Below are 25,221 nucleotides of genomic sequence, written 5' to 3'. Positions count from 1 at the left end.
AGCAAGTAGTGTTTCCATGTAGAAAGAGCGTGAATTACAGCCAACATCTCTTTCTCATAAACCTGTAAATGCTTCTCAGCATCTTGCAATATTCTACTCTCATAGGCTATCACATGTCCCTCTTGCATGAGAACTGCACCAATGCTACTTCCGCATGCATCACACTGGACAATAAAAGCCTTTCGGAGGTCCGGTAACACCAATACTGGATCCGAAGTAAGCTTTTCTTTGAGCTTTTTGAATGCTGTAATTTCTCGATCAGCCCATCTAAACGGAGTTGCCTTCTTCGTCAAGGCATGAAGAGGCGAAGCAATTTTAGCAAAGTACCGTGTATGTAACCCCTGTAATAGGAACACAATCCTAGAAAGCTGCGTACATCATGCACGGTTGTCAAATTTGGCCAATTAAGAATTGCTTCCACCTTTGCTGGATCCATACAGACTCCATGCTTAGACACAATATGCCCCAAGAAATGTATCTCTTGCAAGAAAAATTCACTCTTCTTGCCATTAACAACCAGCCTATGGTTTCTAAGTTCTGCAAACACAATGGCCAAATGCCTTCTATGCTCTTCCTCAGTTTGTGAATGCACAATCATATCATCAAAGAATGTGCCCACAAACGCTCTATGAGGCCGGAAAATCCTGTCCATCATTCTGTTAAATGTGGCAGGTGCATTTGTCAAACCAAAGGGCATAACCAAGAACTCATACAATCCAAACGTGGTTCGGAATGGTGTCTTATGCACATCCTCGGGTCTAATTCGTATCTGGTGATACCCGCTTTTCAAGTCAATACGACTAAAGACTGTGGAGCCCTGTAAGCGATCCAAAATGTCATCGATCCTCGGTATGGGGAATCGATTCTTGATGGTGTTCTTGTTTAGCGCCCTGTAGTCAATACACATGCGCCAAGAACCATCCTTCTTTTGCACCAAGAGTACAGGTGAGCAAAAGGGTGATGACCTAGGCTGTATCAACCCTTTATTCAAAAGCTCTTGCACATGACTCATAATCTCTTCCTGTTGGGCTGCACTAACACGGTACGGCGGTCTATTCGGTGGAGTACTACCAGGAATTAGATCAATGGCATGATCTTCTGGCCTCTCAGGAGGAAGTTCTCCTGGCAATGACTCGGAAAAACAATCTTGGAACCCACATAAGAAATCAGTCCTGTCCTTATCTAACATAGACAAATTAGACTTAGACTCATCATCTTGTGCATCCTTTACATAAATCAAGTACGCGGAAAGATGCTTTTTCATTACTGATGAAATCGCCGAAGCGGATACAATAGGAACAGATTCCCCTTTGAGTTTTACATCCAGTACATGTTCTTTCCCTCTATGAGTCAAAGTGATTTTCCTATTGTAAGTGTCCACCACCGCATGTACTCTGTGGCACCATGGCATCCCCAACAAAACATCACAGCCATCAAGTGGCATGATAAAGAACTCTTCGCTGTCCACATAACCCTGCAAATGAAGCCGAAGCTTCCCAATGATAGGAGTAACGGGTTCTGCATACCCTGGACAAGCCATATTAGCCTCATGTAACGGCCCCATCTCCTCTGCACGAATCCCCAATCGGCCAGCCAAATCTGGTGAAATGAAGTTGGCTCTAGCACCTGTGTCAAAGAATATCAAGGCATTCTGATCTCTCACTTTGCCCCATGCCCTGCACAACTCTGTCTCTTCACCACCTGGCTGTTCCCCCACAAGATCAGGAACTAACCCTGCAGAAGGTTTTGGTTTCTTTGACTTGGGCTCTCCTTTATTGTCAGAGTCCTTTTGGGACTTTCTCTTGGGACAATTAAATGACATAAGCCCCTCTTCAGTACAGTAAAAACACTTCCGAGCATCTCTCAAAGCCTGTCTTTCCTCAGAAGTCCTCTTGGGCATTGGCAACTTCTTATACTTCGTCTCTGAAGACCCTTTAGCATCACGTGAAGCATGCCCAGATTTTTCAGCTTTCTTGCTCAAGTTCTTACTGCCTTGAAACCCAGATGATCCTCCAGTGAGTAACGCATTAGCTATCATAGCATTTTCAATCATCTGTGACATGTTCGTTACTCTTGTCTTGATACAATAATCTCGCACCTCTTTGGGCAGCCCACAACAATACTTCTCTACCTGCTCAGACAAAGGCACTGCACGGTAAGAAGTCACTGGGAGTAAAGCTTCCCAAAACTTTTTGTTATAATCCTCCAAATTCTCACACTTTGAAGCATCCAACTTGTGCCATGCGGTCATAACATCCACCTCAAATGTAGATGTGAGTCATACGGAAGAGAAAACCTGTTTAAATTGTACCCAAGTGGTGCGTGCTATGCCCTGCAAAAGAAGAGTAGACCACCACTGCAAAGCATTGCCCTTGAGAAAAGTGGCAGCTTTCCTCACCTTAGAGGACTCTGTGTAATTCCCACCAGAAAAAGCAGCATCAAACTGCTGTAAAAAGGTGAGTGCTTTAAGTTTATGTTTGGCCCCATTGAATGTATCAAACTTCACTGCAGCTCCCCCTTCCTTGTAATCCTTCGCCTTTCCCATAGGTGTTAGATTATCATATGGAAGTGGCTTTGCAAGATTGCTACCCCCAACATTCATGCCCATCATTGGGTCAACATTACCCATTCCCACACCTGGCATACCATACATTCCAGCCATGTTTCCAGACATTCCATTATGCATACCTGGCTGCATGCCACCATACATATTGCCTTGCATTCCAGGTTGCATGCCTCCAAACATATTTCCTTGCATACCGGACTGCATACCACCATACATATTCCCCTGCATACCAGGCTGAAAATTAGCTCCAAAAGGCCCGTGCATACCCATGCCTCCCTGAGGATAACCCCCAGTCATAGATTGGAACACCGAGCCACCACCAAAATAACCTGGATGCATATTCTGCTGAGGAATTGATGGCTGTCCAAAGAAGGAACTCTGTGAGTTTGCTCCATAAGCATGCTGCATGTTCGGAAACTGGCCAAAAGATGGATCCTGTGGGATGGCACCACTATGACCTTGAGGAAGATTCTTAGAACGAACCTTCTTCTTCTTCTTCTCGGGCTCTGTACGGGATCTCATAAATTCAGCAAACTTCTCACTTTGTGTGAGCTGCATAAATACATCCATAACACTAGCCAAACGATCTTTAAACCGAGCATCATCATCCTCTTTACCAAGTACATCTTCTGGCTGTGTTACATCCTCATATTGCTCAACATCTGCAGCCTGTTCTCCTGCATGAATATCCTCAGATACATCTCTCTCAGGAGAGGTCTCTTGCTCTTCCTCTTCATGATAGAAGTACTCATTCTCTGTATCAGACATGTTTGCTGAATTTTTCAGCGATGACTTTTCTCGAGGCAACCACGAGCTCCCCCCCTTCAGAAAGTTGATGATTGGTCCCGACTCCCGGCGACGGAACCTTGAAACCGGCCTCTGGTAGAAACCAAAGTGCGGTAGACTAGCAGTCACCCGTCCACTTGTAGTCTAGATATGAAAACAAAATAGATTGGAGCTAGAGTGCCCAAATCTGAAAACAAAGCGACACCTGTTGGCCCCAAAGCTTGGCGCCCCTTGCGGTATTTCTTTATTCAATTTCAAAAGTATGAAAGGCTGAGTACACCAAAATCAGCCAAGAGAGTACACCTGTATGTCCAATGTGACAGCCCACAATACCTCTTAGCACAGAGGATTCACACACACAGATCCGTGTCTCAAAGCAACACTCTGTGCCTCCCTCTGATCAGCCAAGACCATTAAGCAGGGCAGCCATGAGCATACATCTGGCATATCTCAAGCACATGATTCAACATCTCAGCTCATACATACATTCACTGTTCAACCTCTGTCTCCACCCTTTTCAATCTGCCATACCCCTCCTCTCACAAGGGGCCAGATAGCTCAAATCTGCAACAGACATAAAGCAATAGAAAGAGAGATAGATGAACAGATGCAGAGCTTACCAAAATTAGCTCGTGGATCTGCACCGGAGGAAGTAACGGTACCAATCTGTACTTGCAGACACTTGTTTCAACAACCCTGCTTCACCCGTGTGAGTGTACTTGTCTGTACCTTCCTCTCTGCATCCACTTCAATGCTGTACCTGACTGTTCAGACCATAAAAGCTGCACAGAACCAGTCCGTACTGCCCCTACACACACGTGTCAGAATCTGTCCATACAGAACTGTACGGCCATTCTGCTGTCGCTTGAGTGAACTGGTGCGCCTACTCCCAGCTGTACCCGACTGTACCTGCACAGTCCAACGTCGACTGCTCCAGATCTGTCCGTACACTGTACTGCAGTCGTACAGTACTGTACGGCCTGTACACCAGGAATAGCAGCCACCTGCAACAGCCACAGTACAGACTCCTAACGGCGCTGCCTGCACCTGCAGTCGTACTGTTGTACTTGCAGTCGTACATATGTGTACGGACGCTGTATGGTCTGTTCCAGCACACAGTAATGAGCAACAAGCCTTCTCTGCAGCAGTCGATTAGTCCCCCTTGCTTTCCACGCTTCCTCTTGCAGGTATGCTCCACGTTTTCCCAAAAAGAAGAGAGAGAGAGAAGAGAGAGAAGCATGCACTCCCAAAAGTGGAGTTGCCCTCTCCCCATATTAATCCTAGGTCCCCAACTTTAATTGTTATTAAAGTTCCCTAGGGGCCACTAAGGCCTAGGGGCAACCATTCATAAAACATTAAAATATTAATATTCTAGTTGCCCCCTTCACACCTAGGGATGTCCACACATCATTAACTCTGTCCGGGCACCCCCCATGTGAATCATTCAATATTTTGACTCAGCAACCACCATGCCCACACTTGTGCTGTTCCATTTTCACAGGGCCATGACACATGGTGCTCAAGGTGGTAAAACTGAGCTAGCGTGAGAAGGTCTTGCGATGATGGGAGATGATGGCCCGGATCCTCCTATGGTGGCGTGGCCGTGGGCGAGGGCCATGGGGTCTGGGGCGTCGACCTCTGTATAACTCACTGGCTCTGTCGAGTGACACACCTCTCGGCCGAGCTCCTGCACTAGCCTGTGGTCTGGGTATGATGGGTGGATCGGTCCTCGGAGTGCTGGTGTGGAAGAAGTCGGTGAGAGCTCTCTGTGCTGGTCTTCGAGCAAGTACAGCTGATCTGGATCTCACTAAGGGCTCCCTGTGTCTACGGAGCTCTAGAAGAAAAAGTCCTAGGCATCTCTGATCTGGGAAGTCCATGATCGTGGAAAGTGGTCGGAACCTAGCTCGAAAGAGGCAGTGGAACCTCCCCCGAATCTCATAGTATACAGGGCATCGGCATATGTAATGATTCTCTGTCTCGGGCTTTGTGTGATAGAGCTAGCATATCCTGTCCTCTAGTGCAGCCCCCGTAGGCCCATATCTTGCAGTCTCCACTCTCAGCTGGTGGGACGAGGTGCGGATCTGGCCGATCGCGCATCTCACCCCAAAGGATAGGTGTGTGGCCATGTAGTGTGGGTGGATGATGAACCCATCCTCTGTCAGGCATAGGAGGTGATCTCTATAGAAGGCCATCTTCGTCCCCAATGGACGACTAGGTGAACTCCATGTCCTCTGAGTATCCAGTCTGACAATGCCCTTCCTGATAACCGTGTTCCGCTCTATGTGGTTGAGAGCAAATGACGGGGCCTCAGCGTGTGCCAGTATGTCACTGTCTGGAATAGAGCCTCTGTCACTATCGGTGTAGCCCCCATCTCTGCACGCACAATCTCATGTGGCACTGATGGCTTACTCCTAATCATGCGTGAGATTATCGCCACTAGGGGCCTCTCCATCGGCTTCCACCCATCATATACCTCCTCTGTATCTGTCTTGGCCGGCTCTCCCCTCTGTCTCCTCCTGTGGTATAAGCTAGGACCCCAGATGGGGGCACCATACAATAGTGCAGGTATAACTAGAGTATCAAATAGCCAAAGCTTCGTCCTTGGCTCCTGAAACTGTATTTGTGAGCATTGCCTCTCTAGCGAGCCAAGGACTACATATTCCATCATCAATCTAGCTTCGGCCGCCTTCCGCATCGAGAACTGAGGTCCAACAAAAGTGATCCCAAGGTATACATATGAGGTAGCATACTCCACAGGCTCTCCGTTGTGTATAAACTGTACTGCAGATCTAGTTATCCACTGTGAGGAGGTGTTAAAGATCATGACCTTGGTCTTTCCAAGGTTCACAGTGAGGTCCCGGTCCTCGCAAAACGCCCGTAATGCATCCAAATGCCTCTGCAGCCCTTCTAGTGAATCAGAAATAAGAACAATATCGTCTACATACAAGAGGATCGGTATCAGGACTCTTGCCAAATGCGCTCCTGGTCCTCCCTGTCTATCTGTGTAAACCGAGATCTCATCAATGTATAGACCAAATAGAGTAGGAGAGAAGGGGCAGCCCTGCTTCACCCTAATAGTGTTGTGTATGATCTCTGAGTCACCTCTTGGAGCCCGTACTCTGCCTATGACTGAGTCATAGAGTGTAATGATCCCCCAAAGCATCTCTGCTGGCACTCCCATATCCTGCAGTCTCCTCATCAGTCTGGCCTGTGGGACGGTATCAAAAGCTTTGCAGAAATTCACAAATAAACAGTATATCCGATGCCCGTGAGGTCTCCCCTCCTCAATGAGAGAGAGAGAGAGAGAGAGAGAGAGAGAGAGAGAGAAGAGGCTTCTTTCAATTTTATAGTTATATTCAAAGATGGCTAGGATCAAGTAATATTAGTAGAGAACTCAATATCAAGAATTATATGCCAAATCAAGGGAAATTTAAGACAATCAAATGCAAAGGTATATCCAATCAAATCATCTACATTGTGCCAAAACTAATGAGCAAATACAAGAAATTATATTTGCATTGAGAAATAGTAAAGAGTACAATATTTTGATGCTTCTAGCACATATATAGGTTGTTTAGTACCATGAAGCATCAATTTCCCATACCAAGGATTGATGACATTGAATAGGTCCACATTTTTCAGCCACAGAGATTTGAAAAAGATTTGAAAAGCGGTTATCATCAAGTGAGAGTGGTCCTAGGATGTGCATAAGACAAATTTTGCGCACAACTTTTGGATTGTATGAATTCTTGGTTGTCATTTGGTCTTACAAATGCACCGGTTACTTTCAACCACATGATGGATTGAATTTTCAGAAATCGTAGGAAGCTTAGAGGTGTTTTCTTTGATGACATGTCTTTTTGAAGAATGAAGAAGAGTATAAAGTTCACTCGGCCATAGTTTTCGTGGAGCTTCGGAATCATAGGCTCCTTGTTAATGGCAAGAAGAGTTGAGTTCTTAATGGAGATCCATTATTTGGGACACAATGTGTCCAAAGATGGAGTACGCATGGATCCCACCAAGATCCAAGCAATCAAAGATTGGTTGGAACTCAAGTTTGTGAATGAAGTGCGAAGGTTTCTTAGGCTATGCTCGTACTATAGGAGATTTATATAGCACTTTGCACCCATTGCTACATCATTGCATGACTTGATTAAGAAGGAGATGGACAAAAGGTGAAAGTGATGCCTTTGTACGGCTTAAGGATGCCATTATCAGGGGACCATCTTGGCGATTCCCGACTTGCACAGGCCATTTAGTGTCGAATGTGATACATGATGCAATTGTATCGAGGCTATTTTGAATCAAGAGCGCCATGTTGTGGCTTATGAGAGCAAGAGATTGCATGATGCCGAGGTAACACTTGGGATTTATGAGAAGAGTTGTTGGTTGTAATTCATGTCCTAACCATATGGAAACACTAATTGTTAGGGGTTGAATTTACAATCAAGAGGGATCACCAAAGCTTGAGATACTTTCTCATCCAAACCAAGCTTTTTGAGAAGCATATGAGGATAGCCAACTCACTTTCTACGTGTCACTAGCGTGGGCATTTCCCAGTATGAAAGGGGTATAGTGGACTCTAGGATGTCTAAATATTTGGAAAGTATAAGCTTTGCCTGGAATACAAAGGATCCGACCCCTAAAAGCTAGGAGGTTACTATTTTGGACAACTCTAATGGAAATTCCGTTCGCGTCATTACGTCTGGAATAGAGTAGATACCAAGAGTTGCCAAAGTACCTATGGCAAATGGGCTACCAGTTGGGATATTTTTAGAGATAAAGTTTATGGAAGGACCCATCTCTTAGATTGGGACATGTGGCAAGAAAGTGAATCAAAGTGAGACAACTGACCTCACACTTAGCACTTCAGCTTTTGTGTTACTCTCCACTTGTCACATAGCCTTCTGTTTGCATTTTCACTCATGGGAGTCCCAAATCTATAAATTGGAGCCCTTGCTCTTCATTTACAAAAACTCTCTTGCTGCAAACTAGCCTCTACTATGATGGTGGCTCACATTCTTGTCTACAACACTTTATGGAGAGTTCCTACACTCCTTCACTCCCCTCAACAGTATGGAGAGTTCCTACACTCCTTCACTCCCCTCAACAGCAGGTTTCTCTATTTCTATAGCCTCTTGATGGTTGTATCGAGTTGTACCGATTGATTTATGTCATAGTCACAAGGGACGGTAACGGGGACGAGGAGGGAACGACACTCAAAAAATACTTTTTTTAAAAAGTTTTTCTACTCTACACTTATTCTAGTTTGAAAGTACATCAAAATGAGCACAAATTTACCCTAAAATGGTAAGCTTTTGAGTCATATTAACAAAATACGCCGATCAAAGAGTGAAGGCGTTGACGGTTGATTGTATTAATAATTAAGTAGATACAAAATGAGTCATGACTCAAGAGTAAGGACTAAGCCTTAAGGAGAGACAATACATGGAAGGACTCAAATGACAAAAAGTGCTAAAGCCTAGAGGCTAGAGCTAAGTAGTAAGGCCCATGAATCATGATCCATGAATGATCATCCACGTGAGGTGCTCGCCTCATGGTTATGGATAGCTTGTGTCAAAGGAGCATCAAGCTTATCCTCACTGGCATGCTGTTGCTGCACCTCATCCTCTTGTTGACTCATCGCCCACTCGGTGAAGGGTTCTGTCTTCTTGGTCACGCTCTTGCAAAGCATTCGTAAGTTTACGCTGACGAGGACAAGGTCATTGGCACACTCTACCCCGAGTCGGTTCCTCTTCCTAGAGGCAATGTGATTGTAGGTGCTCCAAAGTTGCTCCAAGCAAGAGGAGCTGACGGCTTGGCTAAGTACGCGGATGGCCAGCTGCTGTAGCTCTGGTCCATGAAATGACTTGTACATGGAAAGCTGGTCCCTAATCTTGCGCCTAACCGATGCATCAGGCACAAGACAATCCAAGATGATCCTCCATTCAGCGCTCACCTCCTGGTCGCTCTCTTGCTTGTCGCCTTGGAATTCTGGGTCCACCACATAAGCTGCTGCATGCAATGGAGAGTAGGAGGAGTTCCACCTTCCTAGACACAAGGCATGGATCTCCTCATATTTGTCTTCGTGGCACGAAGTCTTTCAACTTCTCTATCATGTGATCCATGGCCTCGTAGACCTTGTCTATGCATGGTTGCATAGCGTCTACAATCCTCAATAGATGGACTATGGACCTCACCATAGCATCCGTGGTCTTCACACTCTCCTACCAAGCGGCGTCATCCGCCCGTAACCTACACTATTGGCGAGTGTTTGTACGAGACTCTTGCATGTCAACAAACTCGTTGCTAAGGAAAGCCCCCTCAAAGCACTGCTACAATCCTTCAACTAGCCCAACATGAGGAAGTTGTAGGCAAACTGAGTGTCGGAATATTTGAGGAGAGAGAGAGAGGATCTCTTGTTGAACTCATGCAGAAGTCTTTGGTGGTTGAGGACAAAGGAGACCATGGTGTTGGCCTCCTCAATGAGCGGGCTGATCTATGGCAATGTCTCTATGTCCTTGAGGAGGTTGGTTAGGCAATGAGCCATACAAAAGGACATCGTGACATAGCCATTAATACCTTGGAGGATAGCTCCCGCCGCCCTATTGGAAGGCTCCCTATCCGCAACAAAGCCCACTACATGCTCGGGGCCAATGAGCTCGATGGTGGTAGCCCACTGCGCCGCAAGCACATCCGCGCTCTTCTCGGTGCTGGATGCATCATGAGATGAGATGAAGTATAACTCTCCGCGGGAATATGCAACCACGCCATGAATACTCCTCTTGCGGGTGTCGCTTGCTGTACAATGCGCTTCTCCCATTGCCGCTTGGTGTTGTCGGCCGCTTGCTCTACAATGCGCTTCTCCTTCTCGAGCAATGTAGTGCGCAAGCTCTCGGATGAGGGGGGCGTATAGGTTGAGCCATACTCCCCAATCTTCTTAACCACGACCTTGAAGTATTCCAACCTATTCAAGAAAGCAATTTACTAATGAGAAGGGGACTAGGATGATGAAAACATGAATGATGAATTGGCAATGATTGATCGCACTTACCTAGCCGCTTGAAAGGCAATGTGGTCGTGGAAGAAGAAGCGGGCCACCAACATATCCACCTCCTCCTTCAACTTGGGGTTCCAATTCTCCCCTAGTGTAGATTGTCGCCATGGGCTACGCAAGGGTGGAGATGGAGGGTGCCGGTGTCATGGATGGAGCAACATTCCGACTCGATGGTGAAGGTGATAGCGTGCATGATCCCGATCCACCACATGACTCCATAGAGGCTTGAGTTCCTCTCCCCATCGTCACGAGATCCACGGCCACTCGTGGTGTCCTTCTTGCTACTTCAACCGTCTCGTAGACGGCAAGCTTGTCGAGAAGTTCCGTCTCTTTTCGGGCGTGACATTCGTGCAAAACTGTACCACATGCCCACTCTCATGCAAGAGGTGGGCTCGCACTTTGTCGGCGCCACCTGTTCACCGATATGGGCAAAGCTTGCATGCCCATGGCCGAGAACCGCCTCCACGAGCGGATGGGGTGTAGTTAACCTCCTCCCACCATGTCCATCCCGTCGTCCTTCTAGGGGAAGCCCTGGCATGTGAGGAGGATGCCATGGTTGAAGATGGCTTGAGAGAGGGAGAGATACTAGATAGTAGAGAGTAGACTCTAGACTCTAGAGACTAGAGTAGTTGAGCCTTGTGTGAGAGGCTTGGAAGTTGGAAGAGGCTTGAGGGAGAGAGACTAGAGAGAGTAGATACTAGAGACTAGAGTGTGGCTTGCCGCTTGAAGCTTGAGCAATGAGCAAAGTGCCAAAGACTCAAGAGACTTGAAAGTTGAACTTCCTTGAAGGCTTGAAGGTGTGTGTGTGAGGAAGCGTGTGTGTGTGTGTGCTTGTTCTTATATAGATAGGAAAGAGAGAGAGACAACTTGGCAAGACCCGAGAGAAGAGGCAAGGGCCAAGGGCCAAGGCAAGAGGATACGACGTCCCCAAACGGCCAGATAAACGATAAAAAAACGGCCAGAAAACCAACCGTTGGAGAGCGTAATGGCTCTCTGCTATCCCCCACAGCGTCCTTGGCTTGTAGTTGTCCCCGTCCCCCCGTCCCTTGTGAGGATGCCTCCAGGGGGACGTCCGTCCATCCCCGTTGCTACCGCATCCCGGAACGGCGTCCCCACGTCCCAAGCTCCCGTCCCCCTATGATTTATGTACTATACCAATTGCATTAAGTGATGCACCATTTGATTTGAGGGCTGTATCTGTTGTACCAACCCATGTACTTGCTATACCAGCTGAATGGAGGATTGTACCGGCTGATTTGAGGATTGTATCTGCTGTACCAGCCCATGTACTTGCTATATCGGCTGTTTGGAGGATTGTACCTGCTGTTTCAGATTTTGTACCTGTTGTACCAGCCCATGTTATTGCTATACCGGCTGAGTGGAGAGCTATATCTGTTGTACCAGCTCTATTGCACGAAGACCCATGGTTTTTGGTGAACAATCAGTACCCACACGGAGGTATGCGGATTATATAGTTGACTCGGCATTTCTACAGCATGTGTACCAACTAAATTTTATGGCTGCCTTGTGTTGGGCTGTGTTATGGCACTTTTTTGTGGATAATCCGGCATCTCCCATGCGGAGAGTAAGGCCCTTAAGCTTGTACATGATATTTTCTCCTTGGGTAATAAAATACTCAAAGGTGGACATTCTGGCATCTATGCGGTGTCAGCTGTGCATCTCTCTCTGTTACAGTTTTGTGGATTAAGTGGCGTATGATTTAAGGCTGTGGCCATGGCTTACGTGTTTAATTACGTTAATGGTCAAGTGTTACATTGGTATCAAAGCTTTGGTCCTTTCACACTTTTGTGTGAAGATGATCCTTTTGGGATATAAACACTGGCTATTAGTGTAGTTAAACACTGCGAGCTTATCCACTTGTGAAAGCAGATATGCATCATGAGCATGAACAAAAGAATGTATGGCTTATGGATATATGAGTTCGTGTAATCTTACTCTGGAAGCACGGACTTCGCTTTTGTGCTTGGATCAGTTTATTGTTTGTATTTGGGTTATTCTATCAAAGCCCATAGCAATCTCATCCAGACTCATGATGAACTTGACAAACAAAAGACAAGTACTTTTCCATTCTTGTTTGTTTTATGTTTAGCAAATATGCATTTTGGATAAGTGCTTACGGACGTTCTACATCCGCATGCATGTTCAATCTGTCTTCCATTTCATGGCTTGGTGTTTGCATGTGTAAGCATGGAAGCCAGTGGAGAGTAGCATGCGACGCTGGGGATTGGGGAACGAGAGATTGCTCCTTCGAGTTGGTGGATACAACACCAACAATTATTTGTTTGGATATACTCTTGGAACATGAACAGAGAGACATGATTTGCATTATGGATACTCATTAGTCTCGCCCGTTTATTTGGGACGACGTGGTTATGATATGTGGACTTATGGGACTGCTTTGGCTTGCCCATTTATTTGGGACATGATTTTGGTATTTTAGAGACTTATTTAGTCTCGTCTATTTATTTGGGACATGGATTCTTTCAATTTATGAGACTATCTCGTCTCACCCACTTGATGGAACATGATTATATCTTGGAAATATGGCTTGAAGCTTAAAGTTGTGTGGATAACTTTTAAGAAGTTGGGGAGGATGTCACTAGTTTGGACATTTCCCAGTATGAAAGGGGTATAGTGGACTCTAGGACGTCTAAGTATTTGGAAAGTATAAGCTTTGGGAATGGGGGATTATCAAAGAATCCGACTCCTAAAATCTAGGAGGGTTACTATTTTTGGGCAACTTTGATGGAAATTCCGTTTGTGTCATTACGCCTCGAATTGAGCAAATACCAAGGTTGCCAAAGTACCTATGACAAATGGGCTACAAGCGTGTGGGAAGAAAGTGGTTCAAAGTGAGACAAGTGGCCTCACACTTGTCAGTTTAGCTCGTGTCACTTTTCTCTTGTCATCATAGCCTTCTCGTTCTATTTTCACTCATGGGAGCTCCAAATCTATAAATTGGAGCCCTCTCTCTTTGTTTACAGAGGCTCTCTTGCTGTAGACTAGCCTCTACTGTGATGGACCATGGTTTCTTGCATTCTTGTCTACAACCCTTTATGGAGAGTTTCTACACTTGTTCGCTCCCCTCCACATAAGGTTTCTCTATTTCTATAGCCTCTTGATGGATGTATTGACGTGTACCGGCTGATTTATGTACTATATCGGTTGCATTAAGTGATGTACTGATTGAGGCCTGTATCTTCTGTATCAGCCCATGTAGCTGAATGGAAGGTTGTATCGCGTGAATGGAGAGTTATATCCGTCTTACCAACCCATGTACTTGCTGTACCGCGTGAATGGAGAGTTATATCCGTCTTACCAACCCATGTACTTGCTGTACCGGCTGAATGGAGGGTTGTTCGTGCTGTTTCAGATTTTGTACTTGTTGTACCAGCCCATGTTATTGCTGTACCGGCTGAATGGAGAGTTGCACGTACTGTACTAGCTCTATTGCATGAAGACCCATGGTTTTTGGGGAAGAATGAGTACCCACACGGAGGTATATGGATTATATTGTTGTCTCGGCATTTCTACAGCCTGTGTACCAGTTAAATTTTATTGTTGCCTTGTGCTGGGCTATGTTATGGCATTTGTATATGGATAATCCGGCATCTCCCGTAGGGAGAGTAGGGCCCTCAGATCTTGTACTCGATTCGGTGTCAGTTGTGCACATCTCTCTTTTACAGTTTTGTGGATTAAGTGGCATATGAATTAAGACCATGGCCATGGCTTGAGTGTTTAATTACATTAATGGTCAAGTGTTTTGCGAAGCCCCCAGACCCTTAAGAAGTTACACTACATTTCATTTTCAGATTTTGCATACTCTTGAGAAGAAGAATGTGGTTGCTGATGCCTTGTCACAAAAGCCTATGTGACTGCAATTTCTATTGCCTCACACGAGGACCTGTGGGCTGATGTGCTTGCTAGTACAGCACATTCTTCATTTGTGATCGAGGATGGATACGTCATGAAAGATAATTATATATGTGTGGTGAAGAACATGAGGGAGAAGGTCTTGGATGAATTCCATTTGGAAAAATCTTCTGTCACAAGTTTTGCTCCTAGTAGGCTAGTTGTTACACTTAACCATAGTAGATTGAATTCCAAACGTTGAAAAGAAATCTATCTCTATATTTTTGTCTGATGCTGTTAGAATATACATTCTCAAGACCCTTCAGCCTGGAGAGCTCGACCACCCCCTCTACATGGTGAGGTTGGGTCAGAGGCTCCAGATTCATGAGATCGATGGTACCTCAGCAGTGGCAGTGGCAGTGTCAGCGACAACTCACTGGTCTTCCAAGGGCATCTCTCCTTGCTTCATTGGAGATTGCTGGAAGCGCCTGTGGGAGGGCTTTCGGCCAAGAAAGATCACAATTTTTCTCTGGCAGTTAGCCCACCGCAGCCTCCCTGCTGTCGGCACTTGGTTGGCCATCCAGAACGGCCAGCAGAGTGTGTGCATTGCAGCTACCCCCCACGGAGTCACACCAGCACTACCTTTGGGACTATCCCAGAGTGCAACAGGTTTGGCAGAGGATCCTTTGCCTCTAGACAACAGTATGGGCCACTCCGCGCACCGTCGCTTGGGGGCAGTAGCCTGGGTGACTAAGACCACCCTGCTCTCGCCTACGAGGAGGCAGCAGCAGGACATGCTCTCCAACTCTCTTAGTGCAGGCTTGATATTGTACCCACTTCCAACAGATCGTTGAAGCCCTGGTCTCCAGGGACTAGTCAAAGATGGGAGATCATCAGCAGCATTGCTGCATGGCATATATGGCGGGCCCATTGCAACGAGGCCATCAAAGGCACTCTCACCCCTCATGCTGAGTCCATCCGTTCCATATGGATGAACATCATCTGTATCCTCTGCGGTCAGGGGGAAGCTTAAGGGAGGTTTGGATCGCATGCATAGACAGCGAGAGGCTTTTCTGCGCACATGGCACCCAAGGTCCCTTTCTCTCTTTGATTGGGACAGTGAGATCACTTGGCATTAAAGGCCACCTGTATGGTTCTCTCTCTCTCTCTCTCTCTCTCCCTCTCTCCCCCCCCCCTTTGTATGAGGTAGGTTCTCTCCGAGAGTGGCCAACCATGGAGGGAACCACCCTTGCAGTTCCTACTTTTCCTCTTTGGAGGGTTTTGAGCATGTACATTCTAGCCTATGGCTGTTTGCTAAGTTACTTGATTAGCTAGCTAGAATAAAATTCATTTACTTATCCATTCGAAATCTGCTGAATTCTTATTCATGGGTATTCTCATTTATGGCAATTCTCATTCATTGGCAGTGTGAGTTTTGGGTTGTGTGTTTGCACCGTTTGTTCCTGTTTGTGATGTTGATCACTCGCTTGCATATTTGCAGATGAGTAATGATAACCCATTCGTAATACCAGAGATGGATCCATCTCTGCGTACCCAAGTTCAGGAATGTAATTGGCAAGTTGTAAATGTAACCACTCCTGCCAATTATTTCCATGTGCTTCGTCGTCAGGTTAGCCCTAAACTTTTCCCCTTGATTTGGCTTTCTGGATTGAAATAAGCCAACATCTTCTAACAAACTTTGCTTGGGGAAACAGATTCACAGGGACTTCCGTAAACCCTTGATTGTCATGTCACCCAAGAATCTTCTTCGCCATCCCTTATGCAAATCAAATCTTTCTGAGTTTGATGATGTACAAGGGCATCCTGGATTTGACAAGCAAGGAACTCGGTTTAAACGTCTCATCAAAGATCAAAATTCTCATTCTGATCGAGAAGAAGGCATTCGGAGACTTGTTCTCTGCTGTGGAAAGGTTAAGCAGTTTTCAACCTTCTATGTTTACATGCCTATTTTCAGTATATTTCACACTTACACACCCCGTTATTGTAGGTTTACTATGAGTTAAATGAGGAAAGGGACAGGGTTCAAGGCACTGATGTAGCCCTCTGCCGCGTAGAACAGTTATGCCCATTTCCTTATGATCTTGTACAAAGGGAGCTGAGGCGTTATCCTAGTAAGAATTTCTCTGATCCTTTTCTGCTTGATGTGATACTTTATTAAATCCCCCCCCTCCCCCCCCCCCCCCCCCCCCCCCCTCTCTCTCTCTCTCTCTCTAACCTTCTCTTAATAAAAGTTTCTGGCCTCTGAATGTACTGAATGTACGACTGTTGAATGCTGGTGTGCTATCGTCGTAGATGCTGAAATAGTTTGGTGCCAAGAAGAGCCAATGAACATGGGAGGGTACACATATATCGCCCCCCGACTTGCTACTGCTATGAGGGCTTTGAAACGAGGCACATATGAAGATGTGAAATATGTTGGGAGGCCGCCTTCAGCTGCCACAGCAACTGGTTTTGGTAACTTGCATGCCCAAGAGCAAAAAGAGCTGGTACAGAAAGCTCTACAGTCTGCCCATCTTGGGTAGATCTCCAGTGTGTTTGATGTTTCTTTCAAAATGCACGCTTTTTAGTAGCTTTTTTTCCTAATTATACTACCTTACCATGGTAATTTTGTTACCATCTTTAAACTATCCTCCAAAGCTTTGACAGATAGTTTCACAAATAAAGACTAGTGTGGCTACGGTATTCATTGTGGCTGCATCTAAGCAGAATAAAACTTTTATAGTTAATGGAACCATGTGTCATATCCTTTTTATGGAAACCTTAGCTGTGTGCGATCAGAAGTTACCTTTGTTATCTTTTGGTGAGGCATAGATAGGGGATATGACATGTGCATAAGCCTACTTTTTTGGCTTGGTGTAAGATATTCTTTTGAGTTCCAGTTCTTTCAAACACGTCAAAAATGTTTATGATGTTCTGTGGGTACCCTGATTGGTCTTTGGTAACACTTTACAAGGATGATAAGTATAACATGATAAGTTTGTGAATAAATGGCAAACAGCAGTAGTGAGTGGTATTCTTTGTCCTTAATTTGCTGCGAGATTCTATGCAAGAAAATGGGCTGGGTATATTTGATGAGTGTTGTGGATATTAGGTTTGCCAAAGATAAACTTACAGCTATGTTTCCTTCTTTGATTAAAAGCTTTCTAAATTAGGCATAGCAATTTCAGTTCCCTCTGTTCTGCATGTGTCCTCCAGGTTCCAGACTCAGAGTCTCATGTATTTTATTGAACAAGTCAAGCCTGAGGTGAGAAATTTCACTTGGTTTTCTTTTGCTATTTTAAATCTTTAGTTTGTTCGATAATTCTATACACATTTCTCTCATTTGTGTCTTCGTAGGAAACCTTCTCTTATACTTGCTTTTTCTGTTATTGACTCAAAAATTTATGCTTAATCAATAAGTAAAAGGTTTAAACTTTCATTGCAACTTTATGCTCCCTTCTCCAAGCACCCTTCCGCATCGACATCACGTCCTCTTTCTCGTTCCTCTTGGTCTCCTTCGTTGCTCACCGCTTTCCTCATCTATTTGATCCACTTCTCCACCCATGGTACTCCCTCCTCCACCTCCCTTGTTTGGCCGCTCCGCTCCCCTTTCGTCGCCCTCTACATTGTGCCTCTTGCTTCAAATTTTTTAGGCATCTGCGAGTCTCTACAACAAGATAGTTTGTGTGTTGAGTTGAGCGGTTTTTTTGGGGGGCAAGTGCGGGCGAGAAGAGACGTGCGGATTGCTTTTGGAATCGAGCAAGTATAAGGAGAGGAGACGAGTGTTCCTATGCCTTCTCTCTTAGAGGGAGAGAGAGAGAGAGTCTATCTGATCCTACACGCGAACCCCACGAGATAGAAGCACAGTGTATCCAAAACAGGAAGATTTGACGAATATTTTTTTGCCAACAAGAATTCAACGGAGTTTTTGTAACATTCAAGTATTGTGTCCAGCAGACTCCGATACAACTCGAGGTTGCTAAAAGCTCGAGAAAAAACGCAAAATGACAATTTTGAGTTTGCTATGGCATGGCACCTTTGAAACGTAGGCTGCCAAACCACTTGAGCCCCCCCTCCCAAATTGCTCTCCCCTGGCATGCCACGCAATCTAGCAATGGATACAACTCTCCACGTCACGTCGAGCCAGCGGAGAAGATTCCCCCCAAATCTCTGGTGCAACCTTACTTGTCCACACATGTACGGAAGCCTTCCTTGCAGAAGCTCAAGCTAACCCACAGTTCTCGCCTCTTCTACCTACTTTCCAACAAACAAACCCCCATGCCCCTAGGGAGCCATGGAGACTCATTCCGCCTCTTCAGCCTGAGCTACAGGTACCTTCGTAGATAGATGTCGCCTATCAATACTCTCTTTTCAAGGAGTGTCGAACAAAGAAGAGCAGCTCTTCTTGGACGAGGGGAGGATAGCCTCTCAGCCATTTACAAAGGCCAGACAGGATTAAGCTCCCTCATGAGCCTGCTAATGACAAAGGCGGAGGCAGACGTGGTGTTGACAAAGAGGATTGTGGAACTCCAAAAGGTAATTTGGTAAAGGATTGGTGTTAGGTTTACCAAACAAGAGCCTTGCTTGGGATGTGTCGTGGTCCTAGACCCCCTACAGAGGTAATCTGAAGCTGGATCTCTCAAGGGGCTATCGTAGAGCATATTCAATTTCTACCAGCAGCTTCTGCTTCTTGTTTAGGGATGAAAGAATGGCACTTAATATTCTTGGTGGATGATCAAGAATGTCCCTTTATCACTTTTCCGATGGTTCCTTGATTTCTCCCCTCATGGTCCAAAGCCCTCCATCTGCCCAGTGTGGGTAGAGTTTCCTGACCTTGCACCTGCATCCCTTGTTGAAGCTCATAGTGGAACCAGTAGGCAAGTTGCTGGGACAGAGGCTTGTTCCTGACCTATACCCGAAATGGCATCCACAAGCTTTGGTTGGAGCGGACCTAAGTAAGGAACTCCTAGAGAGTCTTGTGATTAACTTTGGTGATTTCTGTGTTGAGCAACCTGTAGTTTTCAAAAAAATTCCCAATGCTTGCTTCCATTGTCATAAGCAGGGGCCTTTCATTAGAGATTGCCCAAGTAAAAATCCCTCTTTGTCTTCCCCTTCAAAAGCTCAGCCTCCAGTGTTAGATGGGAACCTAGAGACTCAGGATGGGTTCTAGCAGGTTTCTAGATGAGGGAAGGTTACTAGACCCCATATTCCGAAGTCAAATAATAGACCGAAGCCACAGAACAAATTGTCCCCCTTGCTTGTGGACATTGTTGTCAGAATATGTAGCGGAAATGATAACCAAACTTGGGTAGACAAGAGCAAGTAGACTGCAGAAAATAAACAGCACAAGAAACACAGAGAGATAGGTGTGTAAACTCTTCTCTATACACAAGATCCGAGAAAAACTGAATGAGAAAGTGGTGGGGGCAAAGGGGCTATATATACATCCAAGAGAGGACAGTCGGCCAGCAGATAAAGTGCCCACGACTGCATAAATGCAGTCGGCCAGCACATGAATGTCCACGAGTGATGAAATCCAGTCGGCCAGCAGCCCAGTAGCCCACGACTGATCAACATGGAGTCGGCCAGCACTGGGGTGCTCCTGGCATCCTCTGGTAGCCCTCCCACCACTAGGAAAAATGGGAAAAAATAGGGAAAAAAATACGGGGAGTGTGGAAAAATGATAAAACACCTCATAAGGGCGGGCACACCCACAACAAAGGCCCTGGTGTATAAAAATAGACAGGAGATGGCTTCTAACACCCCCTCTCAGCTCCTGGCTGTGAAACCAACCCAAGGGAGCTGGAGTGCCGCCTGAGCGTAGCCTGAGGTAGAGACTTCGTGAAGAGGTCCGCCGCATTGTCCTCCGTCGAACAATAAAGTAGCAAGATGTCACCAGCCAAGATCTTCTCACGTACAAAGTGATACTGTATCTCTATATGCTTGGTCTGGGCATGGAAAACCGGGTTCCGAGCAATAGCTATACAACTTTGGTTATCGCACTGGATGACTGTGGGATCCCTCTGTGGAAACCCAATCTCGCCTAGCAGCCTCCGCAGCCATACAACCTCACAAGCAGCCCGATACTCTGCCTCTGTCGAAGAAAGGGCAATAGTTGGCTGCCTCTTGCTGCTCCAAGAAACTGCTCCTGAGCCGAGGGTAAAACTGTATCCTGAAGTAGATCTCCTCTTGTCTGGATCTCCTCTTCAATCTGAGTCACTCCAACCTTGGAGCTTGACTCCATTCCCTCCTGTGTAAAAGAGTCCCAGATCCTTCGTACTCTGCAGATACCGCAAGATCCGCAATCCTGCGTCCCAATGAGACTTCAATGGCGTCTGCATAAAAGAGCTCAATAGCCCCACGGAGAAGCTCAAGTCCAATCTGGTGTTCAGCAACCAGATCAATGAACCAACCAACTTCCTGTACTGCGAGGCATCAACTAGCTCACAAGGATCTGTAACGGGTAACTTTGTGTTCGGGTCCATCGGCGAAGTTATAGGCTTGCAGTTCTCCATCCCAAAGGCCTCAAGCAACTCATGAACATACTGCTGCTGAGAGACGAAAAACCCCCTCTGGGTTTGCCAGATCTCCAATCCCAAGAAGAAGTGGAGTAAGCCTAAGTCGGTCATCTCAAACTCCTTTGACAAGGCAGCCTTCGTCACTCGAATGTGCTCCACATGACCGCCGGTAGGAATGAGATCATCCACATAAAGGATGATGAGTGTGACCATGCCGCGTTCCCGAAAGAGATACAGGTTCGGATCTGCAACCGATCTCTGAAATCCAGTCCGAATAAAGAAGGAATCAATCTTCTGATTCCAAGCCCTGGGAGCCTGCTTAAGACCATACGAGGCCTTACGTAACTTGTAAACCATCCCTTCCGATCCTGGAACAATAAAGCTCGGAGGCTGTTCAACATACACCTCCTCCTGCAGGTCACCAACATTAAGGAACACAGATTTTACATCCATCTGATACACGGGCCACCTCTGAGAAGAAGCAAGGGCAAGAACGGTCCGAATCGTGGTCATCCGTGCTGTCGGTGCAAAGGTATCCTCGTAGTCGATGCCTGGTCGCTGAGCATAACCTTTAGCCACAAGCTTGGCTTTGTGTTTGTCCACCGACCCATCAGACGCGTATTTGGTCTTAAAGACCCATTTGACACCAATGACTGACCGCTTCGACGGTCGCGGTACCAACTCCCAAGTGTTGTTCTTCTCGATGGCATCAAGTTCCACCTGCATGGCTTTCCTCCAAGTATCCTGTGAAAGGGCTTCCTTTACGAAAGTGGGCTCTTTGTCCCGCATGATACGAGACATCAAGGCATAGTTCACCTGAAGAAGCTCCGTCGTGTTGCTTTTATCTCGGACTCGATGTGATCTTCGAGGGCCGTCCTCTGTGGTCCACTCGGAGGGTAGCTCCGTGACACCCGACTCCCGAAGGGTGTCTAACAACCACCTAGGTACTCGAACAGATCGTGGAGTCTCCTGTGGTCGCGGGGGCTCAACTCCAGCTGCGGGCTCAACCTCCTGTGATGACTGAGGTGGATCAACTGGAGTGATAGACTGGGAATCATCGTTAGACTCCTCTGGATCTCCAAGAAGTGGCGGCTCCTCGACAGTGGATGCTGGAACATGCTCGTCAAAGACCACATTCCGGCTGACAACAATCTCGTTCCTCTTTGGATCATACAACCTGTATCCCTTGGAAAGAGAGTTATACCCCACAAATACCACCTTGCGGGACTTGGAGTCAAGCTTCCCCCTCTGCTTCTTCGGAACATGTACATACGCGTCACTCCCAAAGACACGGAAGTGCGAGACATCGGGTTTCCTGCCAAAATATGCCTCAAATGGAGTCATATGGGGTACAGAAGTTGTCGGAGAGCGGTTAATGGTGTGGACAGCCGTTGCCACAACCTCACCCCAAAGTGGACGAGGAAGATCACAATGCTCCAGCATAGTTTTCGCCATCTCCACCACAGTCCTGTTCTTACATTCAACAACTCCATTCTCCGAAGGCGATCCGGTATTGGCCAATTCCCTTTTGATGCCATGATCTGCACAAAATCTGAAAAATACAGTCGAGGAGAATTCACCTCCTTTATCAGCCATGAGAGTCTTAACCTGATATCCAGACTCTTTCTCCACCATCACGTGCCAATCCTTGAACCGAGCAAAAGCCTGGTCCTTCTGGGAAAGAAAGTAGACCCACGTGAATCCGGTACAATCATCAACAAGCAGCATGAAGTAGAGAGATCCTCCCAAGGATGGTATCTGCTGTGGTCCACACAAGTCAGTGTGAATCAACTCCAATGGTTTCGAAGCCCGCCTGGAAGCCTGCTTCGGAAAGGATTCCCTGTGCTGCTTACCACGTATGCAAGAACTACAACGTCCTTGCCTACTACCAACATCTGGCAAGCCAACCACCATCTGGTCCTGGAAGGCGCGCCTCAAAGCATCCACATTTAAGTGGCCAAAACGAAAGTGCCACAAATCTCCGACCTGAGAGCCTGTCAATGAGGAGAGTGCAGAGAGCTTGTAGATGCCATTCTCCACACCGCCTTCCCAAACAACTTTGCCTGTCTCACGGTCCCTTAGAGCAACTGAATGCTCCTCAAATTCCACTCGAAAGCCAGTCTTGCATACCTCATGCACTGACAAAAGATGAAAACCCAGAGCAGGGACATAAAGAACACGGGAAGCATGCTTGCCCCCCTTGCCGTCGGGAATAATCTCCATCCGGCCCTCACTATGTATCGGAATAGTGGAGTTATCGCCAATAAAGATACGACCTGGCTGCCGTTTTAGATCCAGAAAGAAGTCACGGGATGGAGTCATGTGCCTGGAAGCACCACTGTCGAGAATCCATTCCCGGGTATCCTTCGCGGTGAAGCCAACTGCCTCCTCACTCGAAGATGATGAAGCATCGGAGTCCACCATCTCTTAGTGCACAAATGCTGGAGTCTTCGCAGCTGAGGCTGAGGAATCAGCACTCTTCCCTGTCCGCTTAGGGCACTTCCTCCAGTAGCAGCCTTTTTCTTCACAATCATTACAAGATCTTTCGGCCTTCAGCTTCTCTCGTTCTGGATCAGGCTTCTTCTCAGAAGACTTCTCCGGGGAAGCCTTCCCTTTGCCCTTGTTGGTATTCCGGCCTTTCGACCGTTGGCCAGTTAAGGCCTCCGAACCTCCGCCGTGAGGAGGGTTCGTGAAACTTTCCTCTTGGTCCAAGACCATTGGCACAAGCTCCTCCCAAGTAATGGTGCTGAGCCTGCCACTCGTGATCAACGAGGAATAGAAAGCAGAATACTGACCAGGCAAGTGGGAAAGCAAAGTGATGGCGATATCTTCAGATGATCTCTCTTTCCCAGCTTGTAGGACTTCCTGCTGAAGGGCCTGCAGCTTGTTAATGTGTTCCCGCATCGTCGAAGACTTTGCAGGGTTCATAACCCGCATCTGCACTTCCAAGGAGATCCGTTTCATGGGTGACACCCTGTTATACAAAGAAGCCAAGTGCTCCCATATGCCTCTCGCCAGCGTCATGTGCTTCACATGGTTGATCACTTGTGGTGTGCAATTGAGGAAAATAAACGACCGGACCTTGGCGTTGACACGATCCCACATGTGCGCCTGTGCCTCTCGGTCCTTCCTCGTCGATAATAACTCCCCTTCCTCAGCTTCCGGCCGTGGCACCCTGATGATAATAAAATCAGCAAGGTCATATGACTCCAGAACCGACTCCATCATGACCTTCCAGATGCCGTAATTGGACTCGTCCAACTGACGATCCACTGGGAACATGGGGAGAGTCGGAATCTTTACGTGCTTCTCAGCCATCTCTAGTAAATCTGCCATCGCGGAGAGTAACCTGAAAAGGATGGGTGCATGGGGGAAAAAAATCTGTAAACCTGGAAGTGGCTGTCCAGCACCTTTGCCCGCCTTCCTCTTGCACCTTCTCTTCCCGTTCAGCCCAAAATAGTCCACCAATCAGCAGCCTAACGCTCCCTCTCTTGCTCAGAAAAACGCCCAAGATCTGACTAGAGCCCAGGGCTCTGATACCATGTCAGAATATGCAGTGGAAATGATAACCAAACTTGGGTAGACAAGAGCAAGTAGACTGCAGAAAATAAACAGCACAAGAAACACAGAGAGATAGGTGTGTAAACTCTTCTCTATACACAAGATCTCGGAAAAACTGAATGAGAAACTGGTGGGGGCAAAGGGGCTATATATACATCCCAGAGAGGGCAGTCGGCCAGCAGATAAAGTGCCCACGACTGCTGGAAAAGTCCCACGGCTGCATAAATGCAGTCGGCCAGCACATGAATGCCCACGACTGATGAAATCTAGTCGGCCAGCAGCCCAGTAGCCCACGACTGATCAACATGGAGTCGGCCAGCACTGGGGTGCTCCTGGCATCCTCTGGTAACCCTCCCACCACTAGGAAAAATGGAAAAAAATAGGGAAAAAAATACGGGGAGTGTGGAAAAATGATAAAACACCTCATAAGGGCGGGCACACCCACAACAAAGACCCTGGTGTATAAAAATAGACAGGAGATGACTTCTAACAATTGTTGACCCGTCTCAAGCAGAGGATACTGAGGAGAGAGAGTTGGACATTGAAGTTGTGACCAACTCTCAAATTCAACTAGTGGCTGCTAACATTGAAAAGGAGATTGATGATATGGACTTTTAAGATGAGGGACTAGTGGTTTTTCCGATGCCAGAAGAGGAAAAGATGTTGGGTTTCCGGCTCTGCAAGTGTTCTCAACCTCTAAAAGGAGGATCTCCAAAGTGGGGGAGAACATTGCTTCCCCCATTCCACCTGAAAAAGGTACACAGAGCAGAGCCTCCTCAAGAAAAGGGCATCAAGGCACTAAATTCCCAAGAAAATAATTCCTAAGTGTCAGGGAAACTTTATGCAGGCTTCTGGTCCGG

The 25,221-nt window shown here is 46.7% G+C and overlaps 2 protein-coding genes across 2 annotated transcripts in view; both read left to right on the top strand.

Annotated features, from left to right (window-relative positions):
- LOC147602586 (uncharacterized) overlaps positions 1 to 14,177 on the top strand; it is a 30,822-nt gene extending 16,645 nt beyond the window's left edge. The window contains exons 3-4 of the mRNA XM_086797849.1: positions 11,463 to 11,867; positions 13,642 to 14,177. Of these exons, the coding sequence (XP_086653975.1) occupies positions 11,463 to 11,867; positions 13,642 to 13,982 (746 nt within the window). The 3' untranslated portion in view covers positions 13,983 to 14,177. The remainder of the gene's footprint in view (positions 1 to 11,462; positions 11,868 to 13,641) is intronic.
- The window catches only part of LOC147602585 (uncharacterized), a 76,962-nt gene extending 59,750 nt beyond the window's left edge, over positions 1 to 17,212 (top strand). Inside the window, exons 5-8 of the mRNA XM_086797850.1 lie at positions 15,784 to 15,912; positions 15,998 to 16,213; positions 16,291 to 16,414; positions 16,596 to 17,212. Coding sequence (XP_086653976.1) covers positions 15,784 to 15,912; positions 15,998 to 16,213; positions 16,291 to 16,414; positions 16,596 to 16,825 — 699 coding nt within the window. The 3' untranslated portion in view covers positions 16,826 to 17,212. The remainder of the gene's footprint in view (positions 1 to 15,783; positions 15,913 to 15,997; positions 16,214 to 16,290; positions 16,415 to 16,595) is intronic.
- Positions 17,213 to 25,221: the final 8,009 nt, after the last annotated feature.

This window comes from Cibotium barometz, unplaced genomic scaffold, assembly GCF_041138505.1.
Source record: "Cibotium barometz isolate CiBa-2024 unplaced genomic scaffold, ASM4113850v1 ctg453, whole genome shotgun sequence".
In the NCBI taxonomy this organism is placed as follows: Eukaryota; Viridiplantae; Streptophyta; class Polypodiopsida; order Cyatheales; family Cibotiaceae; genus Cibotium; species Cibotium barometz.
The sequence above is the reverse complement of the archived record's forward strand: the minus strand, read 5'-3'. Positions and strand labels throughout refer to the sequence as shown.